This window comes from Formica exsecta, unplaced genomic scaffold, assembly GCF_003651465.1.
Source record: "Formica exsecta isolate Colony F162 unplaced genomic scaffold, ASM365146v1 scaffold878, whole genome shotgun sequence".
Lineage (NCBI taxonomy): Eukaryota > Metazoa > Arthropoda > Insecta > Hymenoptera > Formicidae > Formica > Formica exsecta.
In genome coordinates this window covers 292,491-309,175 of record NW_021853648.1, presented here as the reverse complement: position 1 = coordinate 309,175, position 16,685 = coordinate 292,491, and the positions used below count along the sequence as shown (strand labels likewise).

The 16,685-nt window shown below is 37.0% G+C and overlaps 2 protein-coding genes across 6 annotated transcripts in view; both read left to right on the top strand.

Annotated features, from left to right (window-relative positions):
- LOC115244909 overlaps positions 1-11,331 on the top strand; it is a 91,859-nt gene extending 80,528 nt beyond the window's left edge. For all 4 annotated transcript variants that reach the window (XM_029822924.1, XM_029822923.1, XM_029822922.1 and 1 more), the window contains 3 exons: positions 5,384-8,613; positions 8,833-9,302; positions 9,468-11,331. In XM_029822924.1, coding sequence (XP_029678784.1) covers positions 6,438-8,613; positions 8,833-9,257 — 2,601 coding nt within the window. In that variant the 5' untranslated portion in view covers positions 5,384-6,437 and the 3' untranslated portion in view covers positions 9,258-9,302; positions 9,468-11,331. The remainder of the gene's footprint in view (positions 1-5,383; positions 8,614-8,832; positions 9,303-9,467) is intronic.
- Positions 11,332-11,896: 565 nt separating this feature from the next.
- LOC115244864 lies at positions 11,897-16,172 on the top strand. Of its 2 annotated transcripts, XM_029822857.1 has the most exons (5): positions 11,897-11,993; positions 12,158-12,620; positions 12,767-13,090; positions 14,965-15,384; positions 15,462-16,172. In XM_029822857.1, exons 2-5 carry the CDS (start codon positions 12,300-12,302, stop codon positions 15,678-15,680), a joined length of 1,284 nt encoding a protein of 427 aa, XP_029678717.1. In that variant the 5' UTR covers positions 11,897-11,993; positions 12,158-12,299; the 3' UTR covers positions 15,681-16,172. The 2 variants fall into 2 exon arrangements, with proteins under 2 accessions (XP_029678717.1, XP_029678715.1); XM_029822855.1 differs by lacking the exons at positions 11,897-11,993; positions 12,158-12,620; positions 12,767-13,090 and adding exons at positions 13,678-14,407; positions 14,554-14,877.
- The last annotated feature ends 513 nt before the right edge of the window (positions 16,173-16,685 follow it).

Here is a 16,685-nt window from a genome sequence, read left to right as displayed (position 1 = left end):
AATAAAATGATTAAAATAAAAAAAGTAAATAATTGTATAAAAAAAATAAAAAATAAATTGTAAAATAAAAAAAGAAAAAATTCATAATACGTAGCAAGAGCGAATTTGTAAACTAATGAAATCTAAACTTTGGTTTTAGCAATTGTGTGTCGAAAAGAAAAAATTTAGAATAATATATAAACAAATATTTGTTAAACTTGCAGTATTATACGTAGAATACGAAAGGGAATACTTTTCTTATAATATATATTCCTTGTTTGACTACACTCCACAGAAATAGTTGATAATGGATTCGACTCAGAAACCGCTGGGAATTGAAAACAGATCGAACACGATCACATTTCACTTAACGCTGTCGATATCCTCGTAACGACGGGATTACATCGCGAATATTACTTCCGATTTTTTCATCAGTTATCTCTGTCATCAAGTCTTCAATAAAATATAACAGAGTAAGAATTATGAGAGGAAAAAAAATTACACAATGATAAAATTATGTAATATATACGGTATTTAAAAACATTATTAAGGTATGTAAAAATTCCTCTTTGAGTGCAAATTCAATGATTATATTTGTTCCATTACGCGCAAGCACACATGCATGGAATATTTAATCAATATTTAATCAATATATTTTTCAAGGATATCGATAAATAAATTGAGACGTGCAATCTTTATAAATGGAAATTTGCATTTACCGGGTTTTGATTTTTTTCGATTTGCCGAAAACGCTTTAACGCAATCAAATTGCGCGTGTAATATCAATCACCGATATTCCCTGTGATATTTTGCTGTTACGATGAGTAATGGCCATAGCAAAGATATTTCGAAATCGTTTAGCCAAAATTAATATGCGTCGAACAAATATTTCTCTCTCGAACGTTTCCGTTCTCTGTCCGCGAAATCGTCATGTTACACGGATTGGAAAATATTTTTATGGCCAACTGTAATACGATTTCTTTAAATCGTCTTTCACAATAACCGACAAAAACATTTTAAAAACGGCGTGACATGTGTTAAATCATTTATTTCTTGAATGCTATAATTAAACCACGTACAAAACAAAAAAAGAAAAATATTACAAGCTGCAATTTAAAGCAGTTGAAATGTCAAACTGAAAAATAATTAGCTCTTTATGATATTACAATAATCTTTATGATATTTATAATTATTATTAAAAATAAATCGAATTTAAAAGAATAATAGTATTAGAGTACTATACATGAATGAAGATATATGTATGTGTATTGAGCTGCGACTTGTACGGAGCTGCGACATATTTGGCGCGTGTTTAAGAAAATAGAATTTCAAATATAGTATGTCAGAAATTTGTAAATTACAAGAGTATTCATGCACGGCAATCACAGATGTAAACATTATTTCTTGCGAGTCTTCATGCCCCATTTGGTCATGTTCCACCCCACCCACCCCTTTGCCAATTTACTGACTGTAGTTAGTCACGAATAGCTAGACAGCTTTACCTAGATATTATATCATATGGAAGCATGTGAGAGAAAGAGAAAGAGAGAACGAACGCGACCCCTTAACATACCTGTCTTGACAATTGTATAATTAATTAAACTAAGTCAAGGAAACATGAAGTTATTTCGACTTACTATATGTCAACTAACAACTTATATCAATGTATACCTTATGTATAAACTTTTCTTCGTATGCAATCATTTCGATCATTCTTAAGACTTAGAAACGATCAAGTACAATATTTAAACTCGGATGGACAATATAACATTTGGCTTTCTGTAAATTCGTTAAAAAAACAATTTACTTTATGAAAAAAGTTCTCTTTAATTTCATACGTTTATAACACTTTTTTTATATTAACAATAGAAATTATTAATACAGAGAACCATCAGTATTTTTCGATATTGCTAAACATAAGATACAAAAGCTCTGTATATTTCTTGTAAATCACGTAATATCACGTAGTATCATATGCCAGAATCAATCATTTGTGTTCACATACAATAATAATAGGATCAATTAGCTCGACAGAGCGATGGCAAAAATTACCTGCTTGATCGCATAAACACATTTGACCCTTAACAAAGACTATTATTAGCTGCATTGATTTTGGTTTAATCAATTCCCATCGAACAAATTGCCCGCGGAGTTTGTGTATTGGCGCATCCCCGCGAGCGTGATCACGCGATTCGATAGATCGAGGACCAACGTGAGGGGGATGAAAGGACACAGATGCGCAAATCAACCAACGAATCAATGAACGCCGCGTGTTTGCTAAATTAAACCGCCAAATCACAGCTGATGATAAGTCGTCGCGCGTTTGGGAATTTAAGCGAAGGGTTAAAATTAGGGGATATAGTTACCCGTGTAATTTGTATCTTTTGAATCGTGGATTTTTTCATAAATAATCTAATGTTTGACAATGCAAAATGATGTAAAGAGGAAGTCTTAACACTTGTCATATATTATTAAAAAGAAACAATGGGCAAATATTTTAAACTCGCTAGAACAGATTTACATATAATTTGTGACAGAATTCTGTTTGTAATAATTATAACACAGAAAAAATTTAAAGAAAAAAGTAAAATACATATATTATATATAATATATTATATATATTAGGAGAGATATATACATTAGAATTTTTGAATTTTATCGAGAATTAGATGATCGTCTAAAGCAGGTTTCATTGGTAAATTATCTAAAAACAAGGTAGAGCTGCTTTCAATAAGCTTTATACACGAGTTTGATGACTTTAACCACGTCGTTGGTTAAAGCTTTCTTTGCTGATGGATATTCGATCTAATGCTTAATTCACAGATAGACTATTATCCTGATATGTGGATCTTGCAAACGTGTATCAGTTATAATAGCCCTTTATTCCGAACGATTTCAACGATTCTATGTCACGAAACTTGTAATAATTATGGAAGCGACCGGATGGTAGATATCGATATGAGATTTATACGCTCAACTTATATAATGTATGATTATATATATACATATCGAAATGTTGCAGAATTATTATCGTTCCTTCTATCTACAAATTTTTCGATGACTTGATTACATCTTTAATTGAATCAAAAACAATGATATAAGCTACAGTGTTAAAAAAAAGTTCGCTGAAATTAATTAATTTTGAATTACAATTAAAAATAAAAAATCAGTTCACTAAAAAAGAATAAATTTTCATCGCGGTCAAAATTCGATTAATAAGAGATGGATCATATTTATAGTTTCCACAATAAAAATTTGATGTTTAAAAGACAACGGCAAATTTTCGAATGTACAAAACAAGCAAACAATGTTTATTAATTCATAATTCCAGAGCATGGCACGTGTTTGGTTCAACAATCTATCTTAGATGTCAAAAGTTATATCCATTTTTGCGCGATAGAATCTTGATAGCGACAGTATTTGAAAATCAGGTTACACGTAAGGGGCAGCATGCAACGAATATTTTAAGTTACGTCAGGTCCTAAGATATTCGTTGAAAAAGAGACAAATCGCTTCTCAGTCAGCTATATATGTATCCACCTATACGTTTTTATCAGTCTGGAAAGAATACGCATTCCTCCTACGACGTTGAAAGCGTACATTTACATTTTGTCATACTTGATTCCGTGACATGATGTACTTTTTGCTATCTACAAAGTGTCACGAGATATTTCTGATCACCTATGAATCACAATATCGACTACTTTAAAGTCGGATTGACATCGTCACGAGATTATACCATCGTTACACACAACTATTTACAATAACGCTTGATCGCATGCGAGCTATCATTTTTTTAACACGAAGCTTTGTCTACAAAATGTCACGAGATATTCTCGATATCCTCCATAAAGCAGGGTAGATAATGACCAGTGAATGACATTTGAGAGATATTTTTAGCTAGTTCAGCTTATATGCCATATGCAAAAGTTATATCGTAATTGACTCATCTTTTTAAAAAAATCTTTGAACGCACTATCAACTTTTGCGCGACTTTTTGTATTGTTTAATTAAATAAAGGAATTGTAGGAAAATTGAAAAATAGGATGCTCTTTCTAATATCATGTAAAATTTTTATTTAAAACAAAAAGACAAATGTCTTAAATTTTTTGTAAGATTAAGATGAAAAATTACAATTGCAATTTTTTATCTTCATTTTATTATTAAAAAAATATATATTTTTTAACAAAAAAGGACACACTATTCATCCGTTTGATTAAGTACAAATTTTACATGATGTTAAAAGTATGTTATTTTTTGATTCGCTAAACTTATAATTTCTTAAAGATAAAATAATTTATTGCAATGATAAAATTATCATGATTAAATCTCTGCAGATGCAGCAATTCGATCGCTACGTATATCACGTAAATGCATCCGTTCAATTTTATTTAGATTGGTTTCGAAATAGTTTGCCTTATTACAAGGATATTTCTTCGTCGCTCTGGGTATATCGGGCATCCACCTACGATCACTATCGCCGGCCGGATGATCGAAAATCGAGTTTCACGCGGTTCGGAACGGAACTATGAGAGATGTCCCCGTTATTAAGTTTCGTTCGCGAAACGAGATATCTTGTATGATAGCCGGGAAGAAATCGATGGTCACTCCCCTACCTTCTATCATGACTCATCCACGTGTTCCGTCTTACCTGACCAATCAATTTCCTGGGCCGTGCACATATCGCGTATAAGGTCGAGACGCGATCGTTTTGTAAGACTTCGTTCGTTGTCTAAGGCCTCTTCGAAATTTATATCCCGCCACGTTGGATCGTTTTACGATCAATTACTGCCGGCGAATTACCAACCGGTGGCACAGCCGCGCGGTGACCGTTATATCGAACTTAATTAACTTAATAACGATAAATAGTATTTATGAATAACTCAATTATATAGGATACCCCGCGCGAACTTGCTCGTTTACATATTTCTGCCGGCTAATAATATTAATAACGAATAAATTAATGATGCGTAACGGATATTGTGCATTTGCGGGCGATGTATATTTTATTTTTATTCGTTTACGATTAATTGATTAATTGCACGGTGAAAGCGTAATCGAAATCAGGAATGCAAACAACAGCAGTTGTTCAGTGTAACTCGCTGGAAACGAAACACTTGAACCTGCCTTTTCTTTTTTCTCGCATTTTTTTTTAGTTGAAAAATATATCAGAATTATTTGGATAATGCATTTTTTTTTTTTTTTGGCAATTATAAACTTTTCAATTCTTTAATATTTAATTCTTAAGTTTTTCAATTCGAGTGATTGTTTCTTGTTATGTAATCTATTCTTATAATCTCTTTCTCTTTCTATTTCCCCCTGTTGTATCTCTAGATTAAGAATTATAACTAGTTTCTCTACTTTTCACTTTCTTGTGAACTGACGATAGACATTTTTTTTGCAGGTGCTTGGCGTAGCATCGCGAGGAGACCCGAGGAGCAACGCATGACTGCAGCGAGCACACTCGCGTATTAATTAAAGAAATGGATACAGTAATTACGAGGCCACGTCGGCGACTAAGGATACGGGCCAATTCGGCGCGTTAAATGCTCCCCCGAGGATCCACGTTTCGGCCGAGGCTCTCGCGGATCTGGGATGGCTTCTGGGAGCAGAAGCAGCGGCAACATCAACAGTGTTATCGGATCAAACTCAGTTAACAAGCCCATGTCGTCGCCCATATTGGTTGCTGGAAGTAGATAGATTTTAAATCGAGTCAACCGCGCGGGAACAACGAAGTTAGCACGACAAAATAATCCGGTGGGGTGGCTATCAGATCGCGTATCCCGACACCGTGTATATAATGAAAGCACGTGGAACGGGACGGTAGTTGACCGAGGGCCGGTGGATGCTGCAAAGAAGAAATTGAATCCTATCTTACACGTCGCCTAATCGTCCGACACGTCGCAGAGTTATCAAGGGAGTTATCTCTATTTGGCCTGACGTGAGGCCTCAAAGATGTAGATACGAGTAGTTACAGAGGAGACACTCTTGACCCTATCCCTCCCCATTTGCAAAACCTTTCGTGTATATCGCGAATAGCAACGATATTCACAGAGAGAGAGAGAGAGAGAGAAGAGAGATCAATCACGAAAAAGCACTGCCAGGCTATAAGATATCAAAATACAACGCGACACATCGACATCGGAGGGAAACGCGCCGGATGTCGCGGTCAAAGGGAACGACACGGTGAGAGAAGCTCGAGAGACAGCCGGTGTGATTTCAGGAATGTGACGTGACAGGATTCTCCGCGAGAGGAAATTAGTATCCTTGAATAGAACTATAGAACGAGAGAGAAAGAGAAGGACATCAGCAAAGACACATTTGAACAAGTGTCCTTACGATTCTCATTGTCCTTGTGGTGAAGCGACGAGGTTGACCCTTTATTATGGAATGAGATGCCCAGACAGGGTGTCTAAGTGTTCAGAATCATCCCCCCCGACACGGTTCGGTCGAGCGTTATGACCCCGATGATGCGACTGTTCCTCCTATTCGTCCTGATGGCCGTACAGTCCTGCTCGACTGTCTGCTCGGCGAGCGGCGACGGCGGACCCAACAGCCCGATCTTTAATCTAGACCACACCGCTCTGGAGAAGAACCTGGCGGCGATCTTTAACAAGGTAGCGCACAGCTCTGCGACCACGAAACGCAGCGTGCCGGCGTATGACGCTCAGGTATCGGCCAGTACGACGCTGTCGACGGTGCCGTCGCCGTTGACCACCAGTACGATCACCAGCACTACTACCGCTAGCCCGTCGATACCTGCCGTCAAGTATCCGGCAGTGCCACGGGCCACAGCCTCGCCCATCCTCCGAGATCTTCCGTCGTACGCGCCACCCTCCAGAGCACTCTTTACGCCGCCCTTACCGCCAGAGTACCTGCATCCGTTCGCCGACAAGCCCACGCTACGCGGCACCAACTCGGATGTGTACACCGGCAACAGGAGGCCGGTGCCACCGCCAAGCCTGACGCCGGCACACGAGCGGATACCCATCCGACCGCCGGATCTACCTCAGAATCCCTCCTCCCAAGTGCCGGAGAGGCATCATTCCCACTCAAGGAACAAGCCGGCGAATGTGCCCGACACCAGAGGGGAGCAAAGGCCTGCGGAGTCCGGCGAAACCGATCGACGGAACAGTACCAATGACCCTTCATTCGTGACCCTTCATTACCCCAGCATCTCGAGGATCTTGTCCGGCAGCAATGGCAGGAAGCAGGATATTCCCGATATATTGTTGAAGCCGTTAGCCACGAAGAGCCCGCTGCTACCGAACATACCGCCTGCTCCGACGACCGAGAAGACTACGTTAGCACCAAGCACCATCACATCCGGCAGCACCGCAGATCCTTCGAGAATTGCCGTTACCCAACCGACCATCTTCAACCTACCAAACACCGGCCGGCAAGACGACGACAGCTATCATCACGGGCTAAGAAACGAACACGAGGATAGTATCGAGATAGTGGACACGGAGAGGCTGCCGTATCCGCAGCAGCAGCCGCCGGCATCGACGCCGAAGCGACCAACTAATAATGCCGACGACGATGACGATAAGCGTCTGGTGCCGCACGTCGACACACATTCGCTCGAGTCCACTTGGCGCATCGCCTGGTCGCTGCACGTGTACCTTGCGGCGATTATGTTCACGCTCATGGCTCTATACTCGATCTACAAGATCGTGCGTTTCAACGAAGCGACGAATTTACTCACGCAGTCATATTTCCTAGCTGTTCATCTGCTGCTGACTACCATCTGCACTCTGAGGTGCTTCCACCTCTTCTACGACGCTTATAATCTCGGACAATCGCTGCCGGAGCCGTTGTCCAGTGTGCTAATGTATCTGCCGGCGCCGCTCTTATCCACGGCCTTCGCTACTCTGGTACTATATCTCGCTCGGTGTTCGGAGGCGCCATCGCTCAACAACAGTATCCTTTCGCCCACCACGCTCATACTCTCGTCCATAGTGCACATTGTGCTGTGCGTGTCCCTTCATGTGTCCTCGCACGTGCTCGGCTATCAGAACGGGGCGCAAATTCTGCCGCTCATCTGTCAATGTATCTATATCATTGTCTGCGTTACGCTGGGTCTATGCTACATGTACGTATACCGCGTGGTGCGCTCACAAATCCACGTGGCCAGTAACAAGGCAGCCGGCGCGAATCATATGATGGGTGCCGATCCTACCACAGTGGCGCTCAACACTGCCATTACCACCACCATCGCCACTGCTCTGCTGTTCTTTCTCATGGGTTTCGTGCAGCTCTATGGTATATTCGGCATCCAGGAACATCCAAGAAACGTGCATCCGCAGCCGCATCCGCGTCCGTGGCTCTGGTGGGGTTGGCAGTTCTCAGTCAGAGTGCTGGAGCTATGCGTCTGCGGTCTCCTGGCCTGGGTCGCTAGTCTATCCCAGTATCCTCTGCGCGAAAAACAAATACAGCAACACTCGGTGCATTCGGGCTTCGCGCTGTTTCCTTGCGGCAGTTCCACTTCCACGGAGAACATGGACGATGTGCTCTATCCCGCCATATGTAGTACCAACCAAGCGATTCAGAATTACACCATGAGAACGGGAAAACAAGTTTACGATGACAGTTTTCCGCTAAACACTCTGCCCGAGCATTTGAACATATCAGGTAACATGAAAAATTTTATATATCTCTCTCTTTCTCTCTCTCTTAAATATATTTCTCACTGAGAATCTCTTTACACGCATGAAATAGTTTATTTTTTATTTTGTCCGCGCGGTCTAAGAAAACTAATATTTCCACTATCTCTATTGTTTTGCCAATTGTTTAAGTTAGTACCGGGTTTGTGTTTACAAAAACTAATGTTTTCTTGTATGTTGCATATAGGTACCTTTGAGAGACATTCCATCCGCAAGTCAGGCACAATGGGACACTTTCCTCACGAAGGTCGAGGTTCCTTAAGTCGTCATGGTAACGGCATACAAACCCTAAGGAATTCTGAAACTCGCGGCAGGCATACGCCTATACAAGGCCTACATGAACAAGCTCCGACCAGCGGCTCGACGATGCTAGTCGCCGAGGACGGCTTCGTTAGATTCCGGAGTCTTGGCGCAGAGGAGGACGAGCTGTCCGATACGCAGAGCATAGTCGGTACTCACGGTAGGGGAAGCTCGCTTGCCGGTAGCGTCAGATACAATGCGAGGCATTCGACAGTACAGCATCAGCATCCCCATCAACATCAGCACTCGCTGCAACACTCGCATCCGAGTCAGCATCAGCAAACTCACCATCAACTTTACAACAACACGTAAAGGCTGTGCCAATGCGATGACTAAAACGTGATTTTTGTTAACTCGGTAGGTATAACAAAAAATAAAATCACAATATGACATTACTTTTTAATGATTTGTTGTACATCGTATTTTTGCATTATGATTTTTTTTAATTATAATTTATTTTTTTATTAAATTTATTTTTCTCTTTATGACTCTGATATAATTGTAATCTTGTTGTTGTTGCAGACGAACGAGATCGTCGATAATGAAATATATAGGATATATTGACATGAATCGCGGGAATCGTCGCCCTCGCAAACTTCGGTCTAAACTCGAAAACTAATTTTATCTTATACTCTATGTAAGATATGTCCTGTGTATAGACAACCTATTGCCATTCCCGCTCTCCCGCTTCGCATCGACGTCCGAGCCAAGCCTCTGCCGTACGATACTTCTATACATATTTATTTTGATCCTCGATAAGAGCGAGTAAAAGTATACGGCGAACTCGTTTGGGGTTCCTCTACCTGTATGTGGGTAGTTCAGGGTATATCGAAACTTGATCTTATATTAGGCACTTGGTACTTATTAAGATTCATGTGATTGAAGAAAAAAAAAATAAAGAAATAATGTGTCTCACTGAAGTATATAGGGAAACGCGCTTCTCTCTCGGTTTTACGTTCACTGTTAGTACCGAAGATGGGCTGTGTATTGGAGAAAACACAAGTGATTTTAAATTTTTTAACATTACCATAATGTTAACGAAAAATGTGTTTTAGCAAATATATTACTAATTATTCGCGTGACTAGAAAAGACTTTGAACGTCGCATTGTCATGACAATTTTTACACCGTGCAGGCATTCATTTTATATAGTCGTATGTGCGATGAAGCGCTTCGAATAATCACCTGTTTAATCGGTACTTATGCTTTCTTGAGTGAAACTTTTCAAGTAAATTCGATATAAAATCAGCTTTGCGACCAACAGGAGGTATATTTTTTAAAAAAAAAAAAAAATTGCACGCGAGGTCCAAACACAACTGGAGAAAATAATTGCGATTCTCATTCAGGTATTCCGAGATTAGGATGTGATTGTGTCAAGCTGAAAGCGGTGTTTGTACAGTCGACGATAATTTATCACTCAGTCCAATTGTACGATTTAGTTAGCGGCTAAGACACTAGGTTAAGAATTGCGGATTACATGTTAAGTTTAGTCATTAAGAGAGAGAGAAAGAGTGAGAGAAAGAAAGACAGAGAGAAAGAGAGAGAGAGAGTTAGACGAGTCGCAACTAACGTCAACAGATTTACATTTAATAAATCGAAAGGGAATAAGAAAGACATAAAAAAGAATACTATTACCGATATAGAATAGATGACATAAGTGCGATTTAACGTCACACATACACACACAGGCCAGCATTTTACTTTATTTCTCAGATTCTAAGGTACAAAATAGTACTTTTTACCTTTTACTCCGTATATCGATAGGTTTAAGCGGTCGCAGTGTATATGTTTATATATGGACATTGTAAATAAGGTATACGGGCTCGTCGTGAACGAATCTACTGTTATGATGGAATCTACGGTTAGATTCCATTTGACGTGTTGGAATCTATACAATTCTCGGTTGTAAATGCACACAAGACTTGTATTTTAATTTATCTCAAAAGCTGTATTTATTATGTGAAACATTCCACAACAAGTGATCAATATGAGTGCGCGATCGATTTGTGTGGGATTTTATTGCACTTATAAATTTCTCTAGACGCTAAAACGAAACGGAACAAATGTAAATAAAAGCTTTTTTGCGAAAAAAAATTTCTACGTTTATCTTTTGAATGAAATTTCAGCCGTTCACGCGCATCGAACGTACATATGTATAAAAAAAGATATCGTTTTTACACTTTTATAACAAATGGACTTTTAGTTGAAATACGTCTTTACAAATTGTTGTTCGCGATATTATTAATTTATCTGGATAATATCATTCAGATAAATTTTACAAGAATAATATCTATGTTTAGAATATCCACACATACTATGCAAAAGGTTCCGAATTTAGGTTTCCTAAACAAATTTTATAATGTAATATATATAAATATAATCTCGTGTCACAGTTATATATGCATATTAGAATTTTGTTTTATTTTATATTTCATTCCTTTTATTTTGTATTTTTCCCATTTTCATTTTTTATTTTGATATCTCTACATTTTATATATTATATGATATATGTATATACAACTCTCTCTGGAAAAATAGTGTCGTAGTACGTAATTATTTTTATTTTTTAATTTCAGAAATCAGAATTAGAATTTGATTCTGGTTGCTATTTTATTAAAAAAAAACTTTACATTTTTTAATGATAAAAATTTAATCAATTTTTTTAAACCAAAGTGATAACGAATTATTAATAAAGATTACTAAAAAGTACTAATCAATAAATTAGACTATTTTGATGAATTAAATCAGCGGAATTCTTGTAGTCGACACGCGCCTATCGCGTCATTGCGAGCCGCCGGCACTGACGCCCAATCGGGAGCGGCCTTTTCGCGATCGAGCGGAAAGGCCCGAGACAAATAAACGCCGTCACCCTTCGCGGAGAATGAAGCGAAAAAAAAAAAATCAAATTGTAACAAACAAGTCGCTTAAAAACTGTCGGCGGAAATACGACAATTTCGAGAATCTTCTGGAGGCGACGTTATAAAAATGAGCCGACGAGTGAGCTCAGCGGCATTCCGCTTAGAGTTATCGACGCGTGTACGCTATCAAAGTAATTAGAGAAATTCGACATCGTGCGTGAAATAGATTATTTCACTTCCGTTAAGTGTGACTACCGGAGTTATTCCGAGACAGACGATATTTCGCTGTTTATCCGCCGCGTGTAAATCACGATTGCATTCGTATGCATTAGCATGAATATTCCTTTAATTACAGCGTACATAGGGTGTTCGACCTAGAATCACCGGCGTCTAACTGTTCGCGCGCTTTGCCGATCTATCGGCAGTCGCATCTCGCGCTCAAAGTCTTTCGCGGCATCCTCGCTCGCACGTCCACGTAATATCGCAAACAAAAAGAAATGATGAGTCAGAACAAAAAGTGTACTAACTTGAATGAGATAAATAACAAGTTTACAGAAGAAGTATTAACAAATATCCTTTCTAAAGCATGTAAGAAAGAAGTGCAACTGACAGATTGGAATTTTAATGAGGGATCTGCTAAAGGTGACAATTATTTGTCAAATATCTATAAGGGCAAAATGAATGGTATTATCAATGATAATTCAAGACAACATGTGCAAGTGAATATCATCGTAAAGTCAATGCCAAAAAATCCTGGCACAAGAAAGACTCTCAGATGCGCAGAGTTTTTCCATAATGAAATTGCTTTCTATACAGAGGCAAGACTATTACATAAACACACTTCCTTCTCTTTTTTCTTTCTTGAATCTATACACACAAACACATACATTATTTATTTGAAAGAATTTATATTACTTATTTGTGTAAAAAAATCACAAACATTCTTTATTCATCTGTTTTGCAGGTTGTCTCTAAATTTGAAAACTTTTTAGCAGAAAAGGGACAGAGCGATCTGTTATGTATACCACGTCATATAGTCTCTTTCACAGATAATGAAAATGATTTTCTGGCCCTGGAAGATGCCTCTTGCTTAGGATTTTCTACCGCATCGAGACATAACTGCTTAGACTGGACAGAATGTACAGCAATCTTGAAGACACTGGCTAAATTTCATGCAATTTCATTCGCGTACAAGGATCAAAAGAAAGAAGAATTTATAAAAATTGCAGATTCTTTAAAAGAAACTTTCTTTGGCAGTAACCATTGGGACTGGTACAAAAATTATCATGTAAATAATGCAAAGTATTAAATTTTCTTTAAGTCTTGTTAAAGTTTTCTATTAAGGATACAAAACATTTTTTTTTTTTTTTTACAGAAAAAGTCACCATTTTCATTTTTTATTTTGATATCTCACATTTTATATATTATATGATATATGTATATACAACTCTCTCTGGAAAAATAGTGTCGTAGTACGTAATTATTTTTATTTTTTAATTTCAGAAATCAGAATTAGAATTTGATTCTGGTTGCTATTTTATTAAAAAAAAACTTTACATTTTTTAATGATAAAAATTTAATCAATTTTTTTAAACCAAAGTGATAACGAATTATTAATAAAGATTACTAAAAAGTACTAATCAATAAATTAGACTATTTTGATGAATTAAATCAGCGGAATTCTTGTAGTCGACACGCGCCTATCGCGTCATTGCGAGCCGCCGGCACCGGCGCCCAATCGGGGGCGGCCTTTTCGCGATCGAGCGGAAAGGCCCGAGACAAATAAACGCCGTCACCCTTCGCGGAGAATGAAGCGAAAAAAAAAAAAAATCAAATTGTAACAAACAAGTCGCTTAAAAACTGTCGGCGGAAATACGACAATTTCGAGAATCTTCTGGAGGCGACGTTATAAAAATGAGCCGACGAGTGAGCTCAGCGGCATTCCGCTTAGAGTTATCGACGCGTGTACGCTATCAAAGTAATTAGAGAAATTCGACATCGTGCGTGAAATAGATTATTTCACTTCCGTTAAGTGTGACTACCGGAGTTATTCCGAGACAGACGATATTTCGCTGTTTATCCGCCGCGTGTAAATCACGATTGCATTCGTATGCATTAGCATGAATATTCCTTTAATTACAGCGTACATAGGGTGTTCGACCTAGAATCACCGGCGTCTAACTGTTCGCGCGCTTTGCCGATCTATCGGCAGTCGCATCTCGCGCTCAAAGTCTTTCGCGGCATCCTCGCTCGCACGTCCACGTAATATCGCAAACAAAAAGAAATGATGAGTCAGAACAAAAAGTGTACTAACTTGAATGAGATAAATAACAAGTTTACAGAAGAAGTATTAACAAATATCCTTTCTAAAGCATGTAAGAAAGAAGTGCAACTGACAGATTGGAATTTTAATGAGGGATCTGCTAAAGGTGACAATTATTTGTCAAATATCTATAAGGGCAAAATGAATGGTATTATCAATGATAATTCAAGACAACATGTGCAAGTGAATATCATCGTAAAGTCAATGCCAAAAAATCCTGGCACAAGAAAGACTCTCAGATGCGCAGAGTTTTTCCATAATGAAATTGCTTTCTATACAGAGGCAAGACTATTACATAAACACACTTCCTTCTCTCTTTTCTTTCTTGAATCTATACACACAAACACATACATTATTTATTTGAAAGAATTTATATTACTTATTTGTGTAAAAAAATCACAAACATTCTTTATTCATCTGTTTTGCAGGTTGTCTCTAAATTTGAAAACTTTTTAGCAGAAAAGGGACAGAGCGATCTGTTATGTATACCACGTCATATAGTCTCTTTCACAGATAATGAAAATGATTTTCTGGCCCTGGAAGATGCCTCTTGCTTAGGATTTTCTACCGCATCGAGACATAACTGCTTAGACTGGACAGAATGTACAGCAATCTTGAAGACACTGGCTAAATTTCATGCAATTTCATTCGCGTACAAGGATCAAAAGAAAGAAGAATTTATAAAAATTGCAGATTCTTTAAAAGAAACTTTCTTTGGCAGTAACCATTGGGACTGGTACAAAAATTATCATTTAAATAATGGAAAGTATTAAATTTTCTTTAAGTCTTGTTAAAGTTTTCTATTAAGGATACAAAACATTTTTTTTTTTTTTTTACAGAAAAAGTCACAAGATGTAATTAAACATGCAATAGCCACCGAATATCCCAATAGCGAAGCTGAAAAAAAGTACAATTCTTATAAATTCGATGCCCTTTTCACTAAGTGCAGAGAATTATGTGAGAGAAAACTCGCACCCACATCTGTTGTAATAGAGGGTGATTGTTGGGCTCCAAATTTTTTAATCCGCAATATTGGACAAAGTCAAAAGGAAGCATTAATGCTTGACTTTCAGCTTGCACGTTGCGCTAGTCCCATCTTGGACTTATCATTCCTAATTTATTCTTGCACTTTAAAGTCATTTCGTGATCAATATTTTGATGATATGTTAAAAACTTATCATTCCGAATTGAGCAATGCTATTAAATCTCTTAGATCTGATCCAGAAAAAATTTATCCATGGGACTTATTCATGCAGGAGGTAAAATATCCATTTTGTAACAATTGTTTCTTTAAGATAAATAAAGATGTTTATGTTAATGTTTATATTAATTTCAGGTAAAGGAGCAATTTGTTTTTGGTGTATTTAATGCACTTGAAGCTATTCAAGTAGGCTTAATGAATGTACCTGAATCATTCACCATAGATACCGCTATTCAAGACAACGAAGCAGTAGATATTGGTGAAATAGTATCATTACCTAATATTGCAACAACAAGTGGAAGACAAAGATTAGCAGATGTGATAGTTCATGCTTTTGAAAAAGAATATATCTGATATAAACTTGTATAAAATTATTTCTTGATAAATAGTATTAAATGTCAAAATAATAAAAGTGTTATCCAATTTGATTTTTTATACTTGCTTTTATTGAAAGTAATTAAAAAAAAATTGTCAAACTTTTATGTACAAAGGTTTCCAAAGAATTTTTTGAGAACATGAATTTTATTTCATTGACAATATATTTTCATTGCCATAATTTTCTCATATTTTTGCTATATTTATGTTATGGAGAAAATTATATCATAAAATACATATACAATGATATTAAACACAGAATATTTGCAGAGTATTTTGGAATAAGCTATTATCGATGGACTCCTTGTCCACTTTAAAATTTTTTTTTTTTAATGAGAAGAATCATCATTAGTCATGTTTTCAAATTTTTTATATATATTTTTTCTTATATATGTATAATAAATCATTCAAATTATAAATCTGTAAAGCATTTACTTGAAAATGAAATGAGAAATAAAATTTTACCATCTATTTGCGACCTTCAAAGCTTAATTCCGATAAAATCAGTAATGTATTTTGTACGATTTATTTATGATTTAATATCGTTCTTCACACAGACTTATACACATTTATCAGTATATAATTCACAAAGATCGTGTAAAAGATCTCTGTAGGAGAAGAATCAATAAAACAAGAACCAGTTATTAATGCGAACAAATATTTATGTAACTTAATGATCGTTTCGATAACGACTATAAAAAGAATTTAATTCAATGGCGAAGAAAAGTTAAAACGAATCGAAACGTTTGTCATTTTTACAATCGTTATTTCTACGTTAATTATTATGCAAATCAACTACATTTTATTATTCCTTTTCTTTCTAGCCAGATTTTATATATATATTTTTTGGGCGGGGAGGGGCACGGAGTACTTTCCTCATTCAAGAATTATTATCATATCTGTTTTATATATTTCTTACATAATCTTTCGATCAAAGAGTACTTGTCCTATTCAAAAATATCTTTTTATCATATTTTTTAATAC